Source organism: Anomaloglossus baeobatrachus, chromosome 1, assembly GCF_048569485.1.
Source record: "Anomaloglossus baeobatrachus isolate aAnoBae1 chromosome 1, aAnoBae1.hap1, whole genome shotgun sequence".
In the NCBI taxonomy this organism is placed as follows: domain Eukaryota; kingdom Metazoa; phylum Chordata; class Amphibia; order Anura; family Aromobatidae; genus Anomaloglossus; species Anomaloglossus baeobatrachus.
Genome location: NC_134353.1, coordinates 413,260,643 through 413,285,349, shown reverse-complemented (window position 1 = coordinate 413,285,349; position 24,707 = coordinate 413,260,643). Strand labels below are relative to the sequence as shown.

The 24,707-nt window shown below is 42.4% G+C and overlaps 1 protein-coding gene across 1 annotated transcript in view; it reads right to left on the bottom strand.

Annotated features, from left to right (window-relative positions):
- Nucleotides 1-7,586: 7,586 nt before the first annotated feature.
- The window catches only part of SSBP4 (single stranded DNA binding protein 4), a 634,733-nt gene continuing 617,612 nt past the window's right edge, over nucleotides 7,587-24,707 (bottom strand). Inside the window, exons 15-18 of the mRNA XM_075352595.1 lie at nucleotides 21,418-21,496; nucleotides 20,312-20,340; nucleotides 15,259-15,360; nucleotides 7,587-14,083 (exon numbers count right to left, since the gene is read on the bottom strand). Coding sequence (XP_075208710.1) covers nucleotides 14,054-14,083; nucleotides 15,259-15,360; nucleotides 20,312-20,340; nucleotides 21,418-21,496 — 240 coding nt within the window. The 3' untranslated portion in view covers nucleotides 7,587-14,053. The remainder of the gene's footprint in view (nucleotides 14,084-15,258; nucleotides 15,361-20,311; nucleotides 20,341-21,417; nucleotides 21,497-24,707) is intronic.

Genomic DNA, 24,707 nt, shown 5'->3' with positions numbered 1-24,707 from the left:
TCCCATGTATGTACTGACATAGATTTAATTACTATGATGTTTATGGGGTACATGGGACAAATTGAGGTGCTCTCTGCTTGTCTTTAGGTGGGTGGGTTGGATTGAGTCCACCTTACTACCTCATACAAATATCCTATATGGAAATTGATTACCGTGCATTTTTAATCTGTTTTGTATATTTAATAAAATTAATTTATATTCATGAATGCGTCTCCTACACATGTTTTGTTACACGGTTTGTTAATGATGTCAAATATTGATGGGCTGCTAGCATAGGTATATCACTGATTCCCGCTAATGAAATATATATATATATATATATATATATATATATATATAAAACTTGGTACCTCTTACTGGTAGCACCCCAATAGTTCTACACAACAATAATTTCGCTGCTACCACCAGATGTTCCACAGGTAGTCTGGACACCTGTTACAGATAGCAAAAGGCTCTTCGGATTCGGAATCGTATATAGAGCAGTGGGAACGAGCTATTGAATCTTATATATTTAATCCGAAAATAGGCAGTGTTTATAAAATATACAAGATGTTACAAAGGGGGAACAATACAAATACAGTATAGACAATTACATAAAAATAAAAGGGATAAACATGAAACTTACTAAACTTGTGCCATAGATTTGACGTCCGAATTTAGCCAGGGAGGGCTTCCAGTAGAAGATGGTAGACAAGCGGACAGCACCACCACTTAGATTTGCCCTCCTGTACTGACAAAGGCCAAAAATGGGCTTCTTGCTTCTATGACCTAAGTTTACCGTCCTATCTGTGACCTCATTTTATGATACTGTTAAAAAAATAGGATTTGACGTATATCATGCTTAGCCAGTATATTAACGATTGAAGAGAAATAGGTGCAAATCATATATGGGTTTATTCAATAAAGGTTAAAAATGATTACAGGAAAATAATGTTTGGCTTTTAGTTAGAATTGAGTTAAGAGAGAAAAAGATAGAGAAAAGAGTCCATTATCTTACATAGCAGTGATGTAAGCAGTCAACAGTCAGCAGTCAGTGATGTAAGCAGTCAACCATCTGGTTGAGAATGCTTCCATTCTAAACTCTGTTAACTGTGGTCCAGCTTAAATACAATTCAAACCCCTCCCTCTGATTCTCCTTGTGTCTTTACATGGTTTTGAAACATGCTTTCAAGACCCAATTCTCATTTTTAGCTATGCATTATGTCAGTTTCACGTGGTCCAAAATCTGCAGAGTGTCATGCGCAGTACAGATTTCTAAAACCAGCCACTTGATCCCTTGACCTAGAATGTATAGAAACTCTTTTTCAGATTTTTGCTCAAATACCAGATAGAAAAATAGCACTGAGCTGTCAGCTTTGATTTACCTTGTCAGATGTTTTGGTCAGTGAAATCTCCAACTTCTCAAACACACTTTGTCCCCAGCTAAGGCCTGTCCATTACTATACTATACGTACAGTTTATGAATGCACATAGTGAGTTTATGGAGATTTGATTCATAAACTTAATTATTTTACAGATACCTTGTGGGCTGTGCCAAGGGGGGTGTCAAAAAAATGAGCTAATTCTAGTTTTTTGCATATCTTTACCCCTGGGCCACACAAGTAGGAGATATTAGCGTCATATTTTATATCTCGATTTTTCATTCACATAGATAGCAAGCGAAGAGAGGTTTTCGTAGAGTTATGCACAATTGTGATAAAAGGAATCCAGTTTCCTTTCGCCTGTTAGACAGGCTGCTGTCTTGTTTGAGTAGTAGTTCTGTAATAGATTCTGGGACACAGGTGCTGTCCGGCAAAAGTGATGGCAGAATTTTTTAGAGTAAGAGGTAGTTATCCTGATTCTATATTGCGACATGTCGGCATTATCGAGATATCAGCTTATTGTGGGATTTCAGGATTGCTTGACATGTTTGGGCAAGAGGCCCAATAAATATGGGTCACATTCTTTTCGAATTTGGGAAGCGACAGTGTCACAATGGAGTCTAGGTGACGTGTTGGTTCGGTACAAGGGAAGTTAGAAATCATTGAGGTTACTGGCATATGTTCACGCTCACTTGGTTACTTTATAAGGATTTGTATGCCATTTTATTTCCATTTCTGTATTAATGAAGTCAGTTGTTTCGTCATAGGTCCATGCCTCAGTTGGATTCTTGGGCACTCATGTTTTCTGGGGCGCATTGCGAGCGAAGATGTGTCCCGATGGTCGGCAGCTTTGACAGAATAGAGATACTGCGTCGATAATGTGGCTGGGGGTTTGTGTCGTGACATGGAGTAGAGTGTTGCTGGAATTCTCTTGCTATTGTCATGTGGATCTGCAGCCCCTGTACTTCATGTTGAGGGGAATGATATTGGGGTTATATCCTTTAAGGAACTTATCCGGGACATAAAATTTGATCTGTTGCATTTGCGGTCATCTTACCCTGGGATTATAATTATAGGCCCAACCTCGTGGCGTGGATTACTTAGAGATATACGAGATCGGTGGACAGGCTGAACAAGTGCAAAATAAAAATGGTCAGGGCCATGGCTCGGTTTGTTACCAGAAATTATGACATAGTAGTGCGTCACAAGGACTTGGATGCTCCATCAAAAGACTACTTGAGACGTAATTAGATGCATCTTAATGAGATCTGCATGGACCTGTGGATGTTGGGACTGTGTAATGGCATCAGATAAGCTTTGGTGGTATGGCGGGACCAGGCCGTGTAAAATGTCACACGGTTGGGTCTATGGAGGGGAAAGGGTCTGGTTCAGAAACTCTTTAGTGTTATGTCGTTTACATAAATGGCACATTGGGAGGGATTGTAAAGGCAGTTACATCCCAACAAAACTGGCGGGGGAGGTCATGCATGGGTAAGAGTATTAACCATGTGGTGTTAAAGGTGACGCACCCAAAGGCTTTGGGGTACTTGATCCCGGGCTGTACATTACTGGGATGGTTCATTGGGTGGCCGTTGCCCGGTTCCGTGACCCTGGAAGTCGCTTAAAAGGGGATTTGTACACGTGAAGAATAAAAATAAAAATGTTTTTTGTGACGTCACTTACGGTATGCGGCTATATAGGGAAAGCCGCCGCTGCAAAGTCTCTCACTGCTGGGACTGGTAGTATTGAGCAGCTTGGATGTAATAGCTCTCCGCAAGTAGAGCTAGGTCCCAGGAGAGGATGATGGTGGTTGTAGTATATTGAGGCAGATGTGTAGGAAGAATTCAGACAACACAGGGGCTGCAGATTAACTTGTGCTTTACTCACTGGTTTGGAGTTGCTGCTACCCGGTTTGTGCTGGTCTTTACCAATCCAGTATTCTCTTTGTTCCAGTGCTGGTGTAGTAAACTGGTGAGCTTTACTTCCTTGCACCCTGTAGTAATTTGTGGGTTCCTGTGGCTTGGAGCGTTTTGGGGTCTCCTCCTGTTGTCTCCGTATGGCAGGCAGCTTGAACCTCTCTGGGACCGGACCTCTGTCCCCGTTCCCAGGTTCCCTCTCTGCTGCTGTGCCCCAGACACTAATGTCGGTAAGGTCCTTGATGATCCCCTCACTGGGCAGGTGTTTATCAGGTGAGCCTGAAGCATCTTCCTGAACTAGGACCCTGTGCCCCGTTGGTGCTCAGTCCTGTGAGTACTGGTACGTACTCTCCCAGCGACTGTACTCCCTTTTACTCAGTAGTCACTTTACACTTTCCATCGGTGTACTGACTTCTCACTTCGTTCTCACTACTCATTTACTGACTAATTGGTTGTCAAGATGTCCGTCGTCCATCAACTCCACTGACTAATCCCTCCTCCTCCCAGGTTCTTAACTAGTGGATTGGATATGTCCCTACCATTAGGTGACCACCCGTCAAGTCCATCTCTAATCTGTCAGCCAGTCTGGGGAATAGTGCATGGATGTGTGTGTGTGTGTGTGTGTGTGTGTGTTCTTGTGGTTATCAGCACTGGCCTTCCGGGAATCCGGAGTTGATGTAGTACCCTTTGGCACCTGACACTCAGTGCGCCACAAAAGGGAACCAACCACTAGGATTTTGCTATATGAAGTAAAGGCAGTGCCAATCTGGCACTAGGATACTGTATCCAAGCATACCTTTTGTTAAAAGATTGGATGTTTGGTTCTAGTTGTTGAAATATCTTTACTTAAAGTTGCAGAAATGCACTGCATTTTGATTGATGTGTGCATCGGGGGCGGGCCTTTGTGGGTCAGGCTCTCAGTGTATATTCCTCCTCCTGCATCTTGTATTGCACTCCAACAGCAGCAATAGCGGCATGGTACTATATTTAAATATGGAAAAGGGGGCATGCAATACAAGATGCATGAGCAGGAATATACACCGAGGAGCCACCCACAAAGGCTGTGACCATTCGTTTAGGGGGCGGATGTGCAATATCAGGTTGCAGCCACTCTGCAGTTCACAGGCTTGTGCAGCTAATCCCATCCGGCCGACACTGGTAACAGGTGGTCAACAGGGGTGCAGGGTGTTGAATTGTATAAAATCAGTGTAAAAGTCAACCCCTTTAAAAACTGTTTATAGCAGGGTCCAATGAGACAGTCTGCACCAATCAGAATGTCATATCCCGACAATCAGTTGCTCTTGATGCCTGCGGCAGCAGACAGCCGGAAATGTTCAATTCTGGGGCTGCCCGTGAACTGATAGCGGCTGTGGCCAAGTACTGCACATCCAACACCGATTGATTTGAATGGGAAGCGGATGTGCAGTACCCGGTCGCAGCCACTATCACAAGAGTGACTCAGGTAGATCAGACATGGTGACCTATGCTAACGATAGGTCATCAATGTTAAAGTAGTGGACAACCTCTTTAATTCCACAGCGTTTTACAGACATCATCATTGTACCAGAGCTCACAATCTAATTTCACTATCACTATGTCTATGGAGTGTGGGGGAAACCAGAGAACCCGGAGGAAACCCACACCAACACGGGGAGAACATACATACCTCTTGACCTACCTGAAGCTAATAGTCTTAAAATTGTGCAAGTGAAAACTGAAGTATTTAAGAAATAAAATCAGATGTAAATATTAGCAGGCATTGAAAGAGGCGACCTTATGTACTCTCCATATGTGGCTGAGCCTTAGGCCCCCTTCACACGTCCGTGAAAAACACGCACGTGTGTTACGGGCCGTTTTTCGGGTCCGTGTCCCGTTTTTGTGTCCGTTTTTATGGTCCGTGTGGCACCTGTGTGAATTGCGTATGCTAGCCGTGTTTGTGTGCAGAACGTCCGTGTGTGCGTGTGGAATTAACGTGTATGTGTACGTGTAATGTCCGTGTGTAATGTCCGTGTGTGTGATGCACAATGTCGTTTATAAACATCGGCTGACAGCAGACAGAGTTGCGCGATGAGAATGAACTCGGGTGAACTTCACCCGACTTCATCCTCATACCGCGGCTCTGTCTGTGCCGAGTACTGATTAGCGGTCACCTGTGAAGGATTCACCGGTGACCGCTAATCCCCCGAGTAACTGAAGTTTCCCCCCCTCTCTCATACTCACCGTTCCTCGATCCCCGGCGCGGCCCTGCACGGCATTCACACTGCTGCGGCGGCTTTTACTATTTTGAAAAAGCCGGCCGCTCATTAAACAATCTCCTATTCCCTGCTTTCCCCGCCCACCGGCGCCTATGATTGGTTACAGTGAGACACGCCCCCACACTGAGTGACAGGTGTCACACTGCACCCAATCACAGCAGCCGGTGGGCGTGTCTATACTGTGCAGTAAAATAAATAAATAAATAATTAAAAAAAAATGGCGTGCGGTCCCCCCCAATTTTAATGCCAGCCAGATAAAGCCATACGGCTGAAGGCTGGTATTCTCAGGATGGGGAGCTCCACGTTATGGGGAGCCCCCCACCCTAACAATATCAGTCAGCAGCCGCCCAGAATTGCCGCATACATTATATGCGACAGTTCTGGGGCTGTACCCGGCTCTTCCCGATTTACCCTGGTGCTTTGGCAAATCGGGGTAATAAGGAGTTATTGGCAGCCCATAGCTGCCAATAAGTCCTAGATTAATCATGTCAGGCGTCTATGAGACACCCTCCATGATTAATCTGTAAGTTACAGTAAAAAAACACACACACACCAGAAAAAATCCTTTATTAGAAATAAAAACACACACATATACCCTGGTTCACCACTTTAATCACACGCAGCTAATGAAGACAGCCGTGCGATCAGCTGAGTTGTCACTGAGGTTACCCGCTGTCACTGGATCCAGTGACAGCGGGTAACCTCAGTGACAGCTCAGCTGATCGCGCGGCTGTCTTCATTAGCTGCGTGGAGGTGACCGGAGCGGCGGTGTCTGCTGCAGCTCCTGTCACCTCCATGCAGCAGCGCTGGATGCGACGCTGCATCATCCTGGAGTACGCCGGACATGGAGGGCTTTTTCGGGGCTGATTAAAGTGGTGAACCAGGGTATATGTGTGTGTTTTTATTTCTAATAAAGGATTTTTTCTGGTGTGTGTGTGTTTATTTACTGTAACTTACAGATTAATCATGGAGGGTGTCTCATAGACGCCTGACATGATTAATCTAGGACTTATTGGCAGCTATGGGCTGCCAATAACTCCTTATTACCCCGATTTGCCAAAGCACCAGGGTAAATCGGGAAGAGCCGGGTACAGCCCCAGAACTGTCGCATCTAATGTATGCGGCAATTCTGGGCGGCTGCTGACTGATATTGTTAGGGTGGGGGGCTCCCCATAACGTGGAGCTCCCCATCCTGAGAATACCAGCCTTCAGCCGTATGGCTTTATCTGGCTGGCATTAAAATTGGGGGGGACCGCACGCCATTTTTTTTTAATTATTTATTTATTTATTTTACGGCACAGTATAGACACGCCCACTGGCTGCTGTGATTGGGTGCAGTGTGACACCTGTCACTCAGTGTGGGGGCGTGTCTCACTGTAACCAATCATAGGCGCCGGTGGGCGGGGAAAGCAGGGAATACGAGATTGTTTAATGGGCGGCCGGCTTTTTCAAAATAGTAAAAGCCGCCGCAGCAGTGTGAATGCCGTGCAGCGCTGCGCCGGAGATCGGGGAACGGTAAGTATGAGAGAGGGAGGGAAACTGACCGACAGACTGTGAGAGAGGGACAGACAGACAGAGAGACCGACAGAGAGACTGACCGACGGACTCAGGGAGATTGACGGACATACACAGAAATAGAAAGAATAGCCGACATCACTAGAAATAAAAACACCAAACGGACACGGACTATAGGTAGATGCATACGTGTTTACTAACGTGTGTGCACATACCCATAGACTTTCATTGTGTCCACGTGTGCGTGCTCCGTGCAGATAACGGACATGCATCCGTGCCAAACGCAAACACATACGGATCACGGACACGCACACACGGACATAATGAAATAACGGACGTGTGACCACAATCATAGATTAACATTGGTGCACGTTTGGCCGTGTCTCCGGTATATACGGAAACGGACCAAACACGCACGTGTATCACGGACATGTGAAGGGGGCCTTAATGACAGGTTTCCATTTACGCAAATAGGGACAAAGGAGTCATCAAGCGGACATTTTACCCATCGCTATTTCGTTAAAACTGTTTTTACTGAAATACTGCGGCATTTCACAGTAAAGTATGACATTTTTACTAAAGTGACAACAGATGTATAGATATAATATTTGTCACATAAATTATCTACTCAGAATGATAGTTTCACAATAACTTTCTGTCAGTACGTCTGACTGAAAAGATCATTAATAGGTCTACCATTTATGCCCACATTTACAGTGTGCCTGCGTGTACAATGCTGTATAGCCTGATGAGATGGTATTTTTATTTTATTTCATCAATTAGAATTCTGTGATATTTCAATCAAAAAGACTCAACTAAAAAATATGAAAAAAATTCAAATTACATTTATTGATGCAGTTTTGTTTTTTTTTTTTTCTTTTTTGTTAAGCAACTTTCAGTCTAAAGAATTTTTACAATATAAAGAACATACAAATGACATGATGTACATTATATATATATCTATATATCTATCGGTATATAGATACATATATATAATTATATATATACACATATATATAATTATATATATATAATTTTATATTATATATATATAATTTTATAGCCTACACTGGACAACTAAAATCTAGGACTGAATTCTAAACCCTACGAGCAAAATACAAAGCAGGCTCTTTGAGAGAATGCTTTATATCCCAAATACTGTCATATCATATAAAGAACAAGTAGCAGTACAATTTTATTTTTTTGTCTTTTAAATCCTGTCCTAATGTTACAGTATTTTACATCACACTAGAATAACGCAGACATTGCAAGAGGTAAAATAAAAGTATAAAAATGAAGAATTGAAAGAATGTGGGTCAAGAGCATAATTCTGTACAAAGTTACTTTGGGATACAATAGAAAAAAAAATTGAATAGAACAACAAAAACAGCACAGACATCTTTTGCAATGAGGTCCTTTATGTTTAGATAAAAATAAAAAAAAAAAACAAAAAAAACCAAAAACGAAAAAACAAAAGCAAATCCTTCATAAGAACGGTAAAGTGTATTCTCTGTTATGTAAGAGACACTTCATGTTTCCCCTTACATCTTCCCTAACCCCTGCCCACTCCAAAGGAGGGAGGAAGTATAAAGCTCCCTTGTGAAGTATATGTACAGTTACTTCATATCCCGCTTATGACTGTGCTGTAGCCATGAAAGGGATTCATAAGCCTGGTTTAATGTTTCACAGTAGTATTGCAGACCAAAAAGTCCCCCTACAAAAATCATAAGGGGGTTGTTCCTGTATGAAACTGTATGTAGGATATGTAGTGCATATGTACTCATGCATATATTGGGATGTTCATTTGTAGAGCTGTCAGATTAATTAGCAAAGGCATCATGTGGATCAGGTGAGTACTAGAGATTGGCGAGCACTAAAATGCTTGGGTGTTCATTACTTGAGTCGACCAGGTCAGACGGTCTGAAAGTGCTCAACTGGCGTAACAAGTATAATGTAAGTCAATAATTGGGCAGTTCTGGGCTCCACCCACATACAACCAGCCATAAACAGAGCACTTCCGGGGAGAGGGAGTGTGGATTTTTTTATTTTTGCAACACTACACCCGAAAATGTTACTACCCCCATTTAGAGCCATACAGAGACTGTGGCTCTCCCTGCGGTGCTCACACACATCATGCAGTGAACCAAGCCTGTGCTTTGTGGTCGTTTCATGGACGACACATCCGAGCACCGAGATACACGCCATAACTCCATGACTATCCGAGCACCCAAGACTCCATTGAGTATAGAACAGTGCCGAGCACGATCGCTCAACAGTAGTGAGTATACAAGTACTCCAAGCATGCTCTGCTATATGGCATATCAGAAAGGGCTTCGGACAAAATGTGGATCCTGTGAATTTGCAGACTATCAAGATGAAAAAGGAACCTTTTCTATTGTAAAGTTTGGTCATAGAGTGCATGAAATGTATGCTGGCGTTATATGCATTACTGTACTGTGGACAGTGACTTGTGGAAGTGATACAAAAGCATCAGTTAGTCCTATCCAAATTTATGTTGGTAAATGCCTTGGTACACAGTATGGGGTGGTGCTCCTCTTTTTTTTATCTTGATTTTTTTTTAAAAAGAATAAAAAATAATCTATAAATAAATCTCCAATAATATGTGAGTTTATAAAATCTTAATGCTGTAATGTGTAGACTAAGGTGGCATTATGTCCCCACCAGTGACAAAGAGTGCACAGTCAGTAATTTGAATGATTTTTAAAGAGGGAATAGTGGACAACACATGAGATCCATCGATAGTCAAGGCCCATGGGAAATTGTTTTTTTTCCCTTTCCTACTTGTATAATCGCCTGTGACCATTACCAAGATCTGCAGGTTCTTGCTTTTAGTTGGGTTTATAGAATGTGACAAAATTGGCATAGATATTTATTCATTTTCTCGAGAGCCCAATTTCAATGACCAGATTAGGACAGGCTCTAAAAGATACATCTACTTGTGTTGAGGTTCTCATTCATTTTACTGATCCAAACATCACAGAATAGGAGATGCCTACATAACAATGGCTTTCAGACAACTGCAAGTAATGTATGAGACTTATTTAAGATGCTATTGGACCAACACAGACAGATCCTACTGCTTGGAAGACACATAAATGGCTATTACACAGACCTCACGGAACATCCTTCAGTGATTCATGGCAACAGATTTTTCTAAACTGATTTTAAACCATGTGTACATTTACAGTGAGGAAAAAAAAGGTCAATTACATTTGCCAGCAATACATTTTAAAATTTCCCTTCCTATTTTATATCCAATTTGCCATTTTCTCTCATATTGAACAGGTTCCCAATATCTTTAGTATACACAATTCTTACTCAAGAGATAGAAATTCTACTATTGCGTACTGGCCTAAAGAATATTGCTTCAGATATAATAGAAAGAAGGATAGCACTGTCATCCTTTTCTTAGCTCTTGAACAAGATCTAGTACATTTATATAAAAACTACTATCATTAAGATGCCTAGGTTCAAAATCATCAGATTTGGAAAAATATTGTACAATTTCCCTTAGTTTGTATCCATTAGGTATTTTTCCCAATGGGATGGAGGAGCATGTTAAGATAGCATTTTTTATTATTATTTTATTTATTTATTGCAGTAGTCACGTTTGTCTGTGTATACTGTTTCAACCGGCCCTGTCCCCAAATGCAGATGAAGGGTTAATCTGCAGGTTAACAGCATTATAATGCTGCCCGACTACCTTACAGAACATGTCCAGCTACCAGGAGAAAATTAACTTTATTCCTCCCGGAAACCACCAGCTTTCAGTCATGGAGGCACGCACAGAGCAGTTTCACAGTATTGCTCACAGCAATGTGATCAGCATCTGCAAGCATTCCCTGGCATTCCCTACGGTTAGGTTGCAGAGTGAGTTGTCAGTCACAGTGCTGGGGTGTGCTTACAGCCACCACTCACTGTGTACTGAGCACGGACTGTAGATGCGCCAGCATGCCTCTGTAACTAAAAGCCGACCCCACCCTGGAGGAATAAAGTTAATTTTCTGCCAGAAAAGGCGCTTCCATGAAGGCAGTCAGACAACATTGTAATGCTATTAGCCTAGAGATTAATCTCATATATGCAGGTAAATATCCTAAAAGTCCATGTACACCTTCGAAACCTTTGCATCCAAGCTTTTTATTGCTCCAATGCACGGAAAAGAAAAAAAAAAAAGCATCTTTGTAAGTAGTACTAGACAGCAAGTGAACTATCCATTCTTGAAGTTAATGTGTTGGAAGCAGTACAAATGTGCAAATGTAAAGGCCTCCATACAGATTAGATAAGTCATTCAGACTCGCTGATTTTGGCCGCATTGACTGATTATCTACTATAAGTAAGGGGGCCTCCTGATTCTTCCCAAACGGATTATGTCAGGGGATTTAAAAATCAAGCAGTTTGAACTTAATTGCCTGATCCCTCACTTCTGAGGGCAGAAAAGCCATTGACAGATGATTGTGGCTTGCCCACCTGCTCAGGATAGCTCATCTGTTCTCATGGTGCAGCAAAACTACTGTAACACATCAGAAAACACAGTGCACGATAAGATGCATTTTCACATCTGTATTATAGCCAGAAATCCAGGCCTAATAGCCAGTCTATTAGCCTAAGACAGAATCATAGATCCATGTTATACTGTTAGTTTGAGTCATGCCGGGCCAAGATTTGCAACTGTATCATGGAAACGAAACAATTTGCCGTAAAGTGGTACATTTTAATGTTATGACTGATCAATGTATGAAAAGGATATAGATGGGCTTCTTACAAATAAATTAAAGAGAATCTGTCAGCAGGTTTTTGCTATGTAATCTGAGTACAGCATGAGATAGGGTCTGAGACACAGAATTCAGATATGTGTCACTAATTAAACTGTCTGCTGTTGTTTCAATACAATGAATGTTTTATAATCAGGAGATTATCACTGACTTGACTACAGCTCATGCCTCTCATCTGAAAAGCAGCTCAATGTCAATATACTATGTACATAGAAAGCTGCTAATCAGAGGTGTGGGCAGGATCAGCTTTCTGAGCTCTGCTACATTTAAAAACTGATTAAAAACTGTCACAATTCCTGCACACAGTAAACTAAGTGATGCATCATTGGATTCAGGATCTCGTTTCCTACATTATGCTGCTGTCAGATGAGGTAGCAAAAAACTGGTGACATTCCCTTTAAAAGAGTTGTCATCTTTAAGAAAAGTGGACCCCAAATGCTGTGAAATAGATAATATAGCACAGCAAGTAGTCACCACTCCCTGGGTCTAGTGGTGGCTGTCCGCCTCTACTTTGGGCTCAGTGTTTTAACTGCAGCAGTGACGTTACGTTCACAGAATACACCACCACTAATCAATGAATTCAGCAGCTGGTGCTGTTTACCTTAGCGTAGTCAATCAGCTAGTTACAGCAGTGAGGTATGCTGTCGAACTTGCTGCTGCCAAAACACTGAGGGCCCTGTTCATCAAGACTAGGGTCTTTCTCGCCATTCTTGATGACAAGACGTGGTGGAGTCAGATGCCAATTATTCATGGAGACGTTAACACCTCTTCATGAATCTGGAACATCTGATGAGTGGCCAGTAATCTCACTGCAGACAGGGACCAGAGTGAGACTTCTGGAATATGAACACCGCAGCTAGTCATGAATTAAACAAGCTGCAGCATCATGGATCGCCGTCTCACCCCAGCTCATTTTGGCAAAGCTAGGACAAACTGATGTAAAAAGTTGAAAAATTTTGGTGCAACTCTGTGTTGCTCCAAAGGTTTGTAACTTTTAATAACTTTTAAGCCACAATTTTGGCATGAAAACTTAAATGAACTGGGACCTTAGCCTGGAGCAGCAGCAGCAGACAACAGTTGCTAGATCCACGGATGGGTGAGAATCTGTTGTATTTGTTATTTTAGGTATTTTATGTTTGCAATCCATTTTCCTGAAAGTGGATATCCTCTTTAATTTATTAGTAAGAAGCCCACCTTTCCATTACAGTAATAATCAACTTTTCCTGCAGTGTGCAGACAAAGGCGTAGACACTTGCCATTAGGAAGTGTTTGGGTGTGGAGGCCCATATTGGTCTATACTGCAGTTTGAGAATGTAGGCAACTATATGCCTTCTAAAGAAAGGCTTAATTTTAGGTTATACTAGAATACATAGTATACTTGCTTACATTGGGTTACAACAATTTATTACGTATGCATTTGTTTTCTTCATATGGTCTATTTGCAGAGGATTTCAGGAGTATTTTTAGAATCAGATGGATTATTCCACTTGTCCTCGGAGAGTGCTCTTCAGGTGATCCAGATGTTCTGTGGCGGAGATCAGGAGGTGACTGTAGAACCTGAATTGATGTTGCATGAAGTATTTTGCAGAAGAGGGCTATTTGTGGGCTGCTGATTATTATGTACACTGCAAGGAGGTAAGAAAACAGGAGTTTGGGTCTCCGTGTGATCCAGTGAGTAAAAGAAATGTAATAATAAATAAAATCAGAAACTTGCACAGATATAGATTTTAAACTCTTCAATGTCAGAAGATTTTTTTTTTCCTGGCACAAAAGAATCCCATTTTTTTGTGGTAAATCTTCCAACCAATACTTCTCCTTTGAAGCCAAGCTAAAATTCTTGACAGGTAATAAGTTATATGAGTTGATGGTTCATCCATTTACCATGCTGAGGAGTTGAACCTCAGCTTCGAAAGTTGTATTTCAATGTTATGGAAAGATCTCTTGTCTTTGTTAGCTGGGATTTTTGAATAAGAAAGAACTTCACAAGGTCGTGGCTGAAATGTCCTTCCTTCACACCACTGTTCTATAGGTCAAGTCATTGCAGAGATGCAGTCCATTTCCTCTGTAAGGATTTATAGTGTCTGCAGAGGAGCCTGGAGGGTGGGAACTTTCCTGCTTTTAAATATACAATGTACTAATTTTGTAATCCTTACTGCTTGGACACTGACAGTTCTCCACTTGAGAGGCTCAATGCACTGGTGTATATGAGGATATCACACACTCATGGTCATGCTGGGTGAATACTGCGAGGAGAAGAAAACAATGTCACTTACATAGAAGAAGTCAATAAAACTCATCACACAAAGCACAGAAAGAATAAAGTCTATGCTGTTTTTTCTATTATATGGATGGGGTCTTAATAGATCACCATCATCGCTGTAGAATTCGCACCAAAAAAATCTGCAATAATTAACTCAAGTCAAAACCCGCTCTAAAGGCAAGATACAAAGTTTTGGGATTATTTTTAATATAAATTACAATAATATACTGATATAGTATACTGCATATACTTAGATGTGACAAGTATATTATGGTTATAGAGTTTCATTTCCAATTACAGTAGGAGGAGGAATACTGGGGCAAAAACGAATAGGCACATGCTAGTTTGTATAGACATGTGCTTAAAAATAGAGCCCCACCTCATTGGCTTCTCTTGATTCAAAGTAAGGCGTTCCACTATGTACTGATGAGATCTGGCTTCAAGTTGATGTTTTTAATTCAATCGAGTCTGGAAAAACTCATATTTATCTATGAAACTGAGTGAAGCTGGGTTCTTCACGTCACTCCTGCAGACTGCCAAATGTTGGCATACTGTTTAGGTATCCATGAAGCTCCTGAAAACAATGCTTGTTCTTTTAAATTCTCTCTCCAGTAATGGAGACAAACTCTAGCGCAGCGCCACCTATTGGAAGTAGCAATCCTAAAAGTCAAATGTGGATTTTTAACAATCCTTTGCATATGACGTAGGATATATAAGCCAGATCAGAATCCCAATTTGCAGACACGGTGTTTCGGGGTGCTTGCCCCTCGTCAGTGCAAAGTATAGGGTGTCTGATCTGGCTCATGAGAAAGCTATGTGGGGACCACGGGGGAACACTATTCTCCTTAAGGAGACTTTGTAAGCCAGTCTGGCTGCCAGTAAAGTAAGGGGACTTATAGGTGCCACACCCCTCTGGGGAATATTCAAATTATCTCTCCAGGAATGGAGACAAACTCTAGCGCAGCGCCACCTATTGGAAGTAGCGATCCTAAAAGTCAAATATGGATTTTTAACAATCGTTTGCATATGACCTAGGATATATGCAATATGCTAGGATATATATGTTCTTTTAGAAGCACTTGTAACCTGCTTACCTAGCTGAGGACTATGTGCTCGGTTGTCCTTGTGTGACAAGTAATGAAACTGTGGAACACTTACGCTTTCACTTTGGAAGGGGTTTAAGAAATTCCCGGCCATCTCTCCATCATCACGAGGTGTTCCTGGAGGATTATTCATCCCTGCCATGTTATTTGGAGAATTCTGTAATTTAAATAGGTGAACATGAAAACGTTTAGACAAGTCAGCGGTACACGAGGATACATATGTCATATATCTTACTAGGACTTTCAACAGCCTGCATCTCACAATCTTGGAATATGAAAAATTTGTTGGAATTACAATGTATCTTACACAAATAAGTAATACTGTTTGCAATGTTTTCTTCCTTATATCCTAGCAGCCTGTAGGTGTCTTATCCCCCACCCATCAAGAAGGCCGCCCATTAGTTTACCATTGGCCTTAAAATGTTTGTCTGGTCTGGCAAAATAAAACAAAGCATTAAGGTGCATCTAGCAACCCTGCAGCTTTAGGGTACCTTCACACTTGCGATGCAGCAGCGATCCGACCAGCGATCTGACCTGGTCAGGATCGCTGCTGCATCGCTACATGGTCGCTGGTGAGCTGTCAAACAGGCAGCTCTCACCAGCGACCAGTGAACAGCCCCCAGCCAGCAGCGACGTGCAAGCGACGCTGCGCTTGCACGGAGCCGCCGTCTGGAAGCTGCGGAGACTGGTAACTAAGGTAAACATCGGGTATGGTTACCCGATGTTTACATTAGTTACCAGCGCACACCGCTTAGCTGTGTGTGCAGGGAGCAGGGAGCCGCGCACACTGAGCGCTGGCTCCTTGCTCTCCTAGCTACAGTACACATCGGGTTAATTAACCCGATGTGTACAGCAGCTACATGTGCAGAGAGCCGGAGCCGGCAGCACAGGCAGCGTGAGAGCTGCAGAGGCTGGTAACTAAGGTAAATATCGGGTAACCACCTTGGTTACCCGATGTTTATCTTGGATACAGCTTACCTCAGCTGTCAGACGCCGGCTCCTGCTCCCTGCTCGCTTCATTTGTCGCTCTCTCGCTGTCACACACAGCGATCTGTGTGTCACAGTGGGAGAGCGCCTTTGAAGAAAACGAACCAGGGCTGTGTGTAACGAGCAGCGATCTCGCAGCAGGGGCCAGATCGCTGATCATTGTCACACACAGCGAGATCGCTAATGAGGTCACTGCTGCGTCACAAAAAGCGTGACTCAGCAGCGATCTCGGCAGTGAGCTCGCTGTGCTGTGTGTGAAGCACCCCTTACTCTCGTCCCTCCCTGGGTGTTTTCGTCTAACTGACAAGGCAGTATAAATCCTAATTAGCACGAAAAACAGCCAACATACCCATTCACATATGCTGTAAAGTGTTTTTACATATAACAATTCCCTTACACTGCCCATAGGTATAGGCCTACTGAGCCTAACAACAAATACAGCCATGAGAATATATAAGAAAATACTTTCAAATTGAAGGGCTAAGAAATGCGTAAATACAAAGGATATAAAATACAATTAGGTTCAGGAAGATTTGGACAGTGACCAAGTCTTTGTGATTTGGGCTCTACATGCCAACATTTTGGATTTAAAAAGAAATAACTGAGACATAATTGAAGTGTAGACTTTCAGATTAAAGTAAAGGGGATGAACACAAATATCTTGAGAAATGTTTAGGAATTGCAACCATTTTTCTACAAAGCCTCCTCATTTCAGCGGTTCAGAAGTAATTGGACAAATTTTCTTTCCCATGAAAAAAATGTTAATTTTTAATTCTTCATAGAGAATCATTCACAGGCAATAACTGCCTGAAATATGGACCCCATGGACATTACCAAACACAGGGGTTTCCTCCTTTATGATGCTTTGCCAGACCTTCACTGCAGTGAACTTCAGTTGTTGTTTGTGGTTCTTTTTGCCTTAAGTTTTGTCTTAAGCATGTGAAATGCAGCTTCATGGAGTTGAGATCTGGTAACTGATTCGGCCATTGCAGAATATTCCACTTCTTTGCCTTAAAAAAACCAAACTCCTGGGTTTTCTTTTGCAGTTTATTTTTGGTCATTATCTATCTGTACTGTGAAGCGCAAGGTTGTTCAATCAAGTCAAATCAAATCAATCAAATCAATTCAGTCTTCAATCAACCTTCAATCAACCTTGCTGCATTTGGTTGAATCTGAGCAAAAAGTATAGTCCTATACAGTTCAGAATTCATCCAGCTGCTTCTGTCTTCAGTCAAATCATCAATAAACACTAGTGACCCAGTGCCATTGGAAGTTATGCAAATGTAGCGCCCCTGAGCCCCTCAGGGCACTACTAGGTACTGCATCCTGACAAAGATGCAGGGCCTACCCCCAGGAACCTGGAAGACCAATGCCGGTACCACCACAACACATAACATCCCCAGTTCCCACTCCCCATTAGGGATGACTGACTAGTCCAGGACCCAATGGATGGCCACCCAGAGGCAGAGCCAGTCCAGTCCACTAGAAGGCAACACGATGGGAAGGGACAGACACTCAGTCAGACAGTGGAGTCCGGTAGTGACAGTTGAAGGGGACGGACGGGTCTCCAGACGGGGTCGTGTAACAGTGATCTAGGTGGCAAGGAGAGTGGTTGCCAGGGAGGATACAGCCAGGTACCTTTGGAACCAGGGTAATGACGGGGCACAGGGTCCGAGGTCAGGCGACAGCTTCAGGCAACCTGACAAGTACTTGCACAGTGAGGGGACCTCACGGAGCTCACTGACCCAAGAATCTGGGGGCACCAGCAGTAAAGATTGAGCCAGGGACTACAACAGAACACCAACCCTACAGGGTTCGCACTGCCTGACGTACGGACGAGAGACTGCCGACAGACAGTAAGGAACCCACAAACGCTCCAGGTTATGGGGTCCCATCAACCCATGAGAGGTGCCGGGGAAAGAGACTACCAGGTTACCACACCAGCACTGGGACAAAAGGGACCAGGGGTCTTAACCAGCCGTTGTCAGGGCCACAGCTCAACATCACTGTCAGTAAACAAAAGTTGCACTGCATTCCCATCGTGTGGTCTCCCTTCTTTCTTTCTGCAATGGCCCCCTCCATTCACTCCCTGGGGCCCGGCCCTATTTGCGGAGGGCCTACCATCCAGGCTGCCACCACAAGCAGCCCCAGAGGTAACAGACTGTGCAGCGGCGGTTCCATCACCATAACCGCAACCCGCAAGTGGCGTCACAATACAAACTCTCTTATTCCCCTGTATATAACCCCTTTTAAAAAGCGTCCCCAGGGTCACGGAACCGGGCATCGGCCATTATACAACCATGACACAGCATCCCCGTACATATATACGGCGTGGGACCGAGTACCCCATAGCCCTGGGAGACACACAAGCTCATGCCATTACACTGCCTCCACCATGTGTTACAGTAGATGTGGTGTGCTTTGGATCATGAGCTCCAAGCCTGCTCCATACTTTCTTCTCTTCCCATCATTCTGGAACAAGTTGATCTTAGTTTCATCTGTCCAAAGAATAGTTTTCAACTACTGGGCTGGATTATTTAGATGTTTTTTGGCAATGTCTAATCTGGCCTTTCTATTTTTAAGCCTGATTAATAGTTTGCACCTTGTGGTGAACCCTCTGTATTTGATCTCATGAAGTCTTCTCTTAGATATTGAAACACATGCTTCCATGGAAAGGATCCACCACTCTTGTCTTCCAATGACATCCAGCCTTTTTGAGTTCCCAAGCTCACCAGAGCTCTTTTTTTTGTAGAATGTACCAAACTGTTGATTTGGCCACCCCTAACATTTCTGTTATCTCTGTGATGGATTTAATCTTTTTTTCAGCTTGATGATGGTCTGTTTTTTTATTGAGACCTCTTACCTGCTTAATTGATGATGGAATAATGAGGGAATAGCCCATGTAGCCCATTAAAAAGCTTTTGAGATAATTGTCCGATTACTTTTTGTCCCTTGAAAATGAGGCAGCTACATCTGAAAGGAGATGTCGACTACTTTTCAACCCCTTCTCATTCCTCATGTTCACACCGCATAAAAATAAATAAGCCTATACCCCCCTTCGGAGCCGGCACTGTTCCAGTGATGTCGGAACTTGCATTACTGGGGCCCACATAACGTTATGACACACGAGCCCTGCAACCAATTAGCGCTGTCTTCCTCGCCCCCCGCCATTGGACCTTTAAGTAATTAACAGGAAGTTAGAGCTGTGGCTGCTACTTACTTTCTGTTAATTACTTAACCGTACAAAGGTGGGGAGAGAGGAATCTGGTGCTGATTGGTCGCAGGGCTCGTGTGTCATAACGTTATGTGGGCCCCGGTAATGCAAGTTCCGACATCACTGGAACAGTGCCAGCACCAGAGGTGACTATAGGCTTATTTATTTTTATGGGGTGCGAATATGAGGAATGAGAAGGGGTTGCCAAGTGGTGAACATCCCCTTCAAAGAGCTGTAATTCTTAAACCCTTACTCCAATTTGGATGTGAATACCCTCACATTTAAGAGTCTACACTTTAATCCCCTATTGATTATAATTCTATAACTGAATATCTTGAATATGTTGTGGTAAACAGATGAAATTACCAAAACTTGTGTCACTGTCTAAATATTTCTGGACTTAACAGTACATAAAACTGTGATTATAAAGTATTGCTATGGGGTTTTACTCTTTAGTGTTCTTCAAGTAATAAAATTAAGAAAATCAGACAGTATTCTTACCCCCCCCCCCCACCCCACCTACCTCCTGGGGTCTAGAGCTAATTCTCTGCTACTTTTGTCCCAATATTTTTGACGTGGTGACGTCATATCGACAGCTCACATTACCGTCACAGACAATCACTGAACTGATCAGCGCATGCCATCTACATCAACAGAGCCACTGAGCTCAGTGATTGGCTGCAGAAATGTGAGCTGTCTGTGTGATGTCACCACTGCAACCAAAACTACGAGACAGAAGTACCGGTGAGGAGCCAGAGCTGGATCCGGGGAGGGTGAGGACTATCTTGATTTGTAAGCTCTATCATTTGTCGACTTTTTTTTTAATGAAAAATCCCATTAACCCATTAACTCCTGTCATGCATACAATCTTAACACATGTAAACATGTAAACACTGTAAAACAATACCTTTGGCAACACATCCATATCCCCAGAGCCTGCAAGGAGAAATAAAAGATGACTGTCACACATTTAATTACATACAGTTCACAGATCAAAATTAGAATTGTATGTACTTCACTAGAGGGATCAACGTAGCTAATGCAGCTGGTATTGGTTAAAGTAGAGCAATTAATTTTCATGAATTAAGGCATTTTTACTGTGGCATGTCGCATCTCGGAACCCATCAGCAAGTTCAGTATCAATAAGTTTTGATTAGCGTGTATAGAAAAGTATACTGGTGATAAATATGGACTCTTTGTAATGAGTATTCTATAGTGATCTGATCTGCAGGAGGTATTTCAGCACCAAGACTATAAAATAAAAGTTTCTTGTACCGACAGATGGATGTTAAACTTTCTTGGTGGAGAGTAAAGGCATACTAAAAAGAATATCACAACTGCATCATGAAGCTATATTACTAATGATAAACAAATAGCCTAACCTATTTAGGATGCATCGTCTTACAAATATTATCTTTCATACATTTTGTCAACATTCATATACAGTTTATTTTTTGCTGTTATCAGGACCACACAATTTGTTTCTTTCTTATCAGCAGTTAGACTTGCTACCACTAGATGTCACTATAGCAATACAGATGAAACTTCAAGCCCCCATATATACTGGAAGCATACTACCACATCCAGATAGAAGTATTTCATGACATTTTATGTTCTCTAGGGGTTTCAAATAACACCATTACTATAACTCTTTCGTGTTTGCAGTGTTTTCTTTCTTATGACTGGAAAACAACTCTTGCAAAAAAGATAAAATAAAGATATATATATATATATATGTATATATATATATATATATATATATATATATATATATCTTTACAGTATACCGTATATTTATATTTAAATGTAATGTATATATACGTCGCTCCATCTATCTATCTATATATATACACACACATTTATATTAGATTTTATGGTATGATAGACTTGATAAATGTCTTGGTAAATGCCAATACATATTTCTTGGTGCCCACATTTTTTGGGATTAGCTAGTACAATGCTGAATGCATATAAATTCTTATATATATATATAATTATAATAAATTAACCTACCTAATGATCCATTCATATGATGGGGTTCCATTGCACCCATTCCTCCCATAGGGCCATCAGGACCAGGACCCATTGGGAACTGGAAAAAAACAAACACCGGTTACATACATGTACACCATGTGTACTACAATATTCATGGGAATGTGAAATAGGAATGCAGGAACATACAGTGGGCTCTGTAATTTCTGCAGAAAAGTGAAAAATTTTTCCGCACAATACTTATTCTAGGGTTTTTTTGCCAATTTTTATGTAAATGTTTTAAGAAGTTTTTTTTATGGATCTGACCAACAAAGTTACCCTTCTCAGCCTAAGAGTTAAAGGGAACCTGTCACCAGATTTGGTGCCTATAAGTTGCAGCCACCACCAGTGGGCTCTTATTTACAGCATCCTAACATGCTGTATATAAGATCCCAGGCTGCTGTGTAGAACGTAAACATCACCTTATAATACTCACCTAACGGTCGGTGCAGTGCAGACTGGTCGGATGGGTGTCTTAGTTCTGGCGCCTCCTCTTTTGGCCATCTTTGTCCTCCTTTTTCTGAAGCCTGGGTGCATGACGCATCCTACGTCATCCACACTCGACGGCATTGAGGTCCTGCACAGGTGCACTACAATACTTTAATCTACCCTGAGCAGGGCAGATCAAAGTGCGCCTGCGCAGGACCTCAGTGTTGGCTAGTGTGGATGACATAGGATGCGTCATGCACCCAGGCTTCAGAAGAAGGAGGACAAAGATGGCCAAAAGAGGAGGTGCCGCACCCGGAGAATGGAGACACCCATCCGACCAGTCTGCACTGCACCGACCGTTAGGTGAGTATTATAAGGTGATGTTTACGTTCTACACAGCGGCCTGGGCTCTTATATACAGCATTCTAAAATACTGTATATAAGAGCCCACTGGTGGTGGCCGCAGCTTATAGTAGTGGCGGTGCAGATCGCAGCGTAATTGCATGCAATACGCACACGTTCATTTCATACACTTTTATTGACAAATCCATCAAGTTTATGTAAGGACTTAATATTTACAGTGTTCACTGTTCTCCCTTATTTTTCAAGACTTCTGCAATTCATTCTGACATGCTAACTATCAGTTTCTGGGCCAGATCCTGACTGATGACAACTCATTCTTGTCTAATCAGTGCTTTGAGTTTATAACAATTTCTGTATTTTTGTTTGGCCACCCATTTTTTGTGGATTGACCACAGGTTCTCAATGGGATTGAGATCTGATAAGTTTCCTAACCATAGACCCAAAATTTCAATGTTTTGTTCCCTTACCCAGTTAGTTATCGCTTCTGCCTTGTTGCCATATTGCCCTTGAATGGTTGGGAGTAATTGCTCTTGGAGGATATTAAGCTATTATTCTTTATGCACCCCCTGCATCCAAAAATCCCACCAGTGACAACTGTATATAAGAGCTGAAACCCAATGAAAGCTACCCCTACTGGTTTGGAACCAAACCATGCTTACTAACCCCTTATATACTACTGTCAATCATGACAAGAGGTTAACATGGTATTAAAAGACTCCCTTTGACATCATTGGATGCCCGCGATCATATTTGCAGCTGCCGATCATTGCATGGCACTATGATGAATCTGATGACCCCAGGGTATGGTGGTCTTTTAGATCCTGCTATGAGCTAATAGGCACAGTTAGTGCAAAACTGACAGGTCTCCTGCACTCCTGTACACATTTACAATACTGCATGACACCAACAATCATAGTAAAAAATATTCATGTCCCATAATGGAAAAGTGATAAAGTTAAAACACACACAAAGCACAAAAACCCATTTTGCCACTAAACATAGAGAGTTTGTGTTAAAACTAAAAAGTATATACATGATTGGTGTCACGTGTCCAAAATGACCAGATCTGTAAAACTGTCACATTATTTACCTTATATGGCCAATATTGTAAAAAATATAGTAAAAAAAAAAAATACCAAAAATGTCACTTTTTCATCATCCTGACACGTAAAAAAAAATGGAATAAAAATTGATAAAAAAAAGCCATAGGTAACAATGAATGGTATAAATGAAAATGGCAAACTGTCCCGCAAAAAAACAAGCTGTAATATGGCTCATTTGGCAAAAAATAAAAAAAGTTACAGCTATCAGAATATGGCAATTCAAAAGCAAATTAATTTTTGTAAAATATTGTTTTTAGTGTGTAAAAGTAGCAAAGCATAAAAACGCTATATAAATCTGGCATTGTAGTAAGTAACCATACTGACAAATTGGTCTCATTGTTTTTATTTTTTATGTTTGTGCTGTTCACAGTGCAGTAAAAGGGATAATTGAATTCCTGGTTTTTATTCATTTTGGTCTGAAATATCTGAATAAAAAGCGATAAAAACGTGTTGTGTGACACCCTGGCAAAACCAGGTTGTCCAGAGACTGCACAAATCTTCCAGGTGCAGGACTCCATCCTCCTTGGCATACCAACAAAAACCCACACCCAGGTACACAACATCAGCCAGCAAAGCCTAGTCACCCCCCCCCCATGACAATAGGGATACACCAGTGGGTGGGGCCAAGTGGATGGTGCGCCCACCTAGGGGTCCTGAGGTGTTCTGGGAGGGAACAAGATAGTTAAGCTTGGACAGAGAAAGAGAGAGGAGTGTGAAATGACAGGGTAGTCAGGGGTTGGAGCCTCTAGATTACTAGACTACTGACTAGGTGGCAGTCGGCACACCGGGTCACAGGCGACGGAGATCCAGTCGCGGGAGACCTTAAGTGGACCGGGGCAGGGTCGAAGCCCGCCGGTATCGACAGCGGGAATTTGGTCCGGAGGCCGTGCACAGTCGGAGTACCTGGACCCTAGAGCAAGGACCGCTTCAAGCACCTTTCTAATTGACCAGCTGAGGACAAGATTACAGGTCTTGTCCCACTAGAAGCCCAGATAGAGCGAGACGAAAGCCCAACGAGGGGGATAGGGCTCCCCAATTGCCTGCTAAGATCCCACGGGTCAGTTCTCGCGGGCCACAGCTCCCTACACACAAAAATCACCGGGAATAGACTTCCCCGTTTCAAGCGGAGTAGTCAAACTAAGGACACAAACACTGAGTGCAGGAGGAAGGGACCCCTGTTTGCTGTACCAGGGTGTGGGACCCGAATACACCCGCCAGTGGTCACTGGTCACTGGCAATTTGGTTTACCATTTGGACTCTGTGTGAATTCTTCTGGAACTGTGAGTCCACCAATACCACCCAGTCGAACCCTGCAGAATATGCTCCGCAGCATCTTTCCCCCATACACCTGGGCCCCAGGACAACACCTCCCCTACC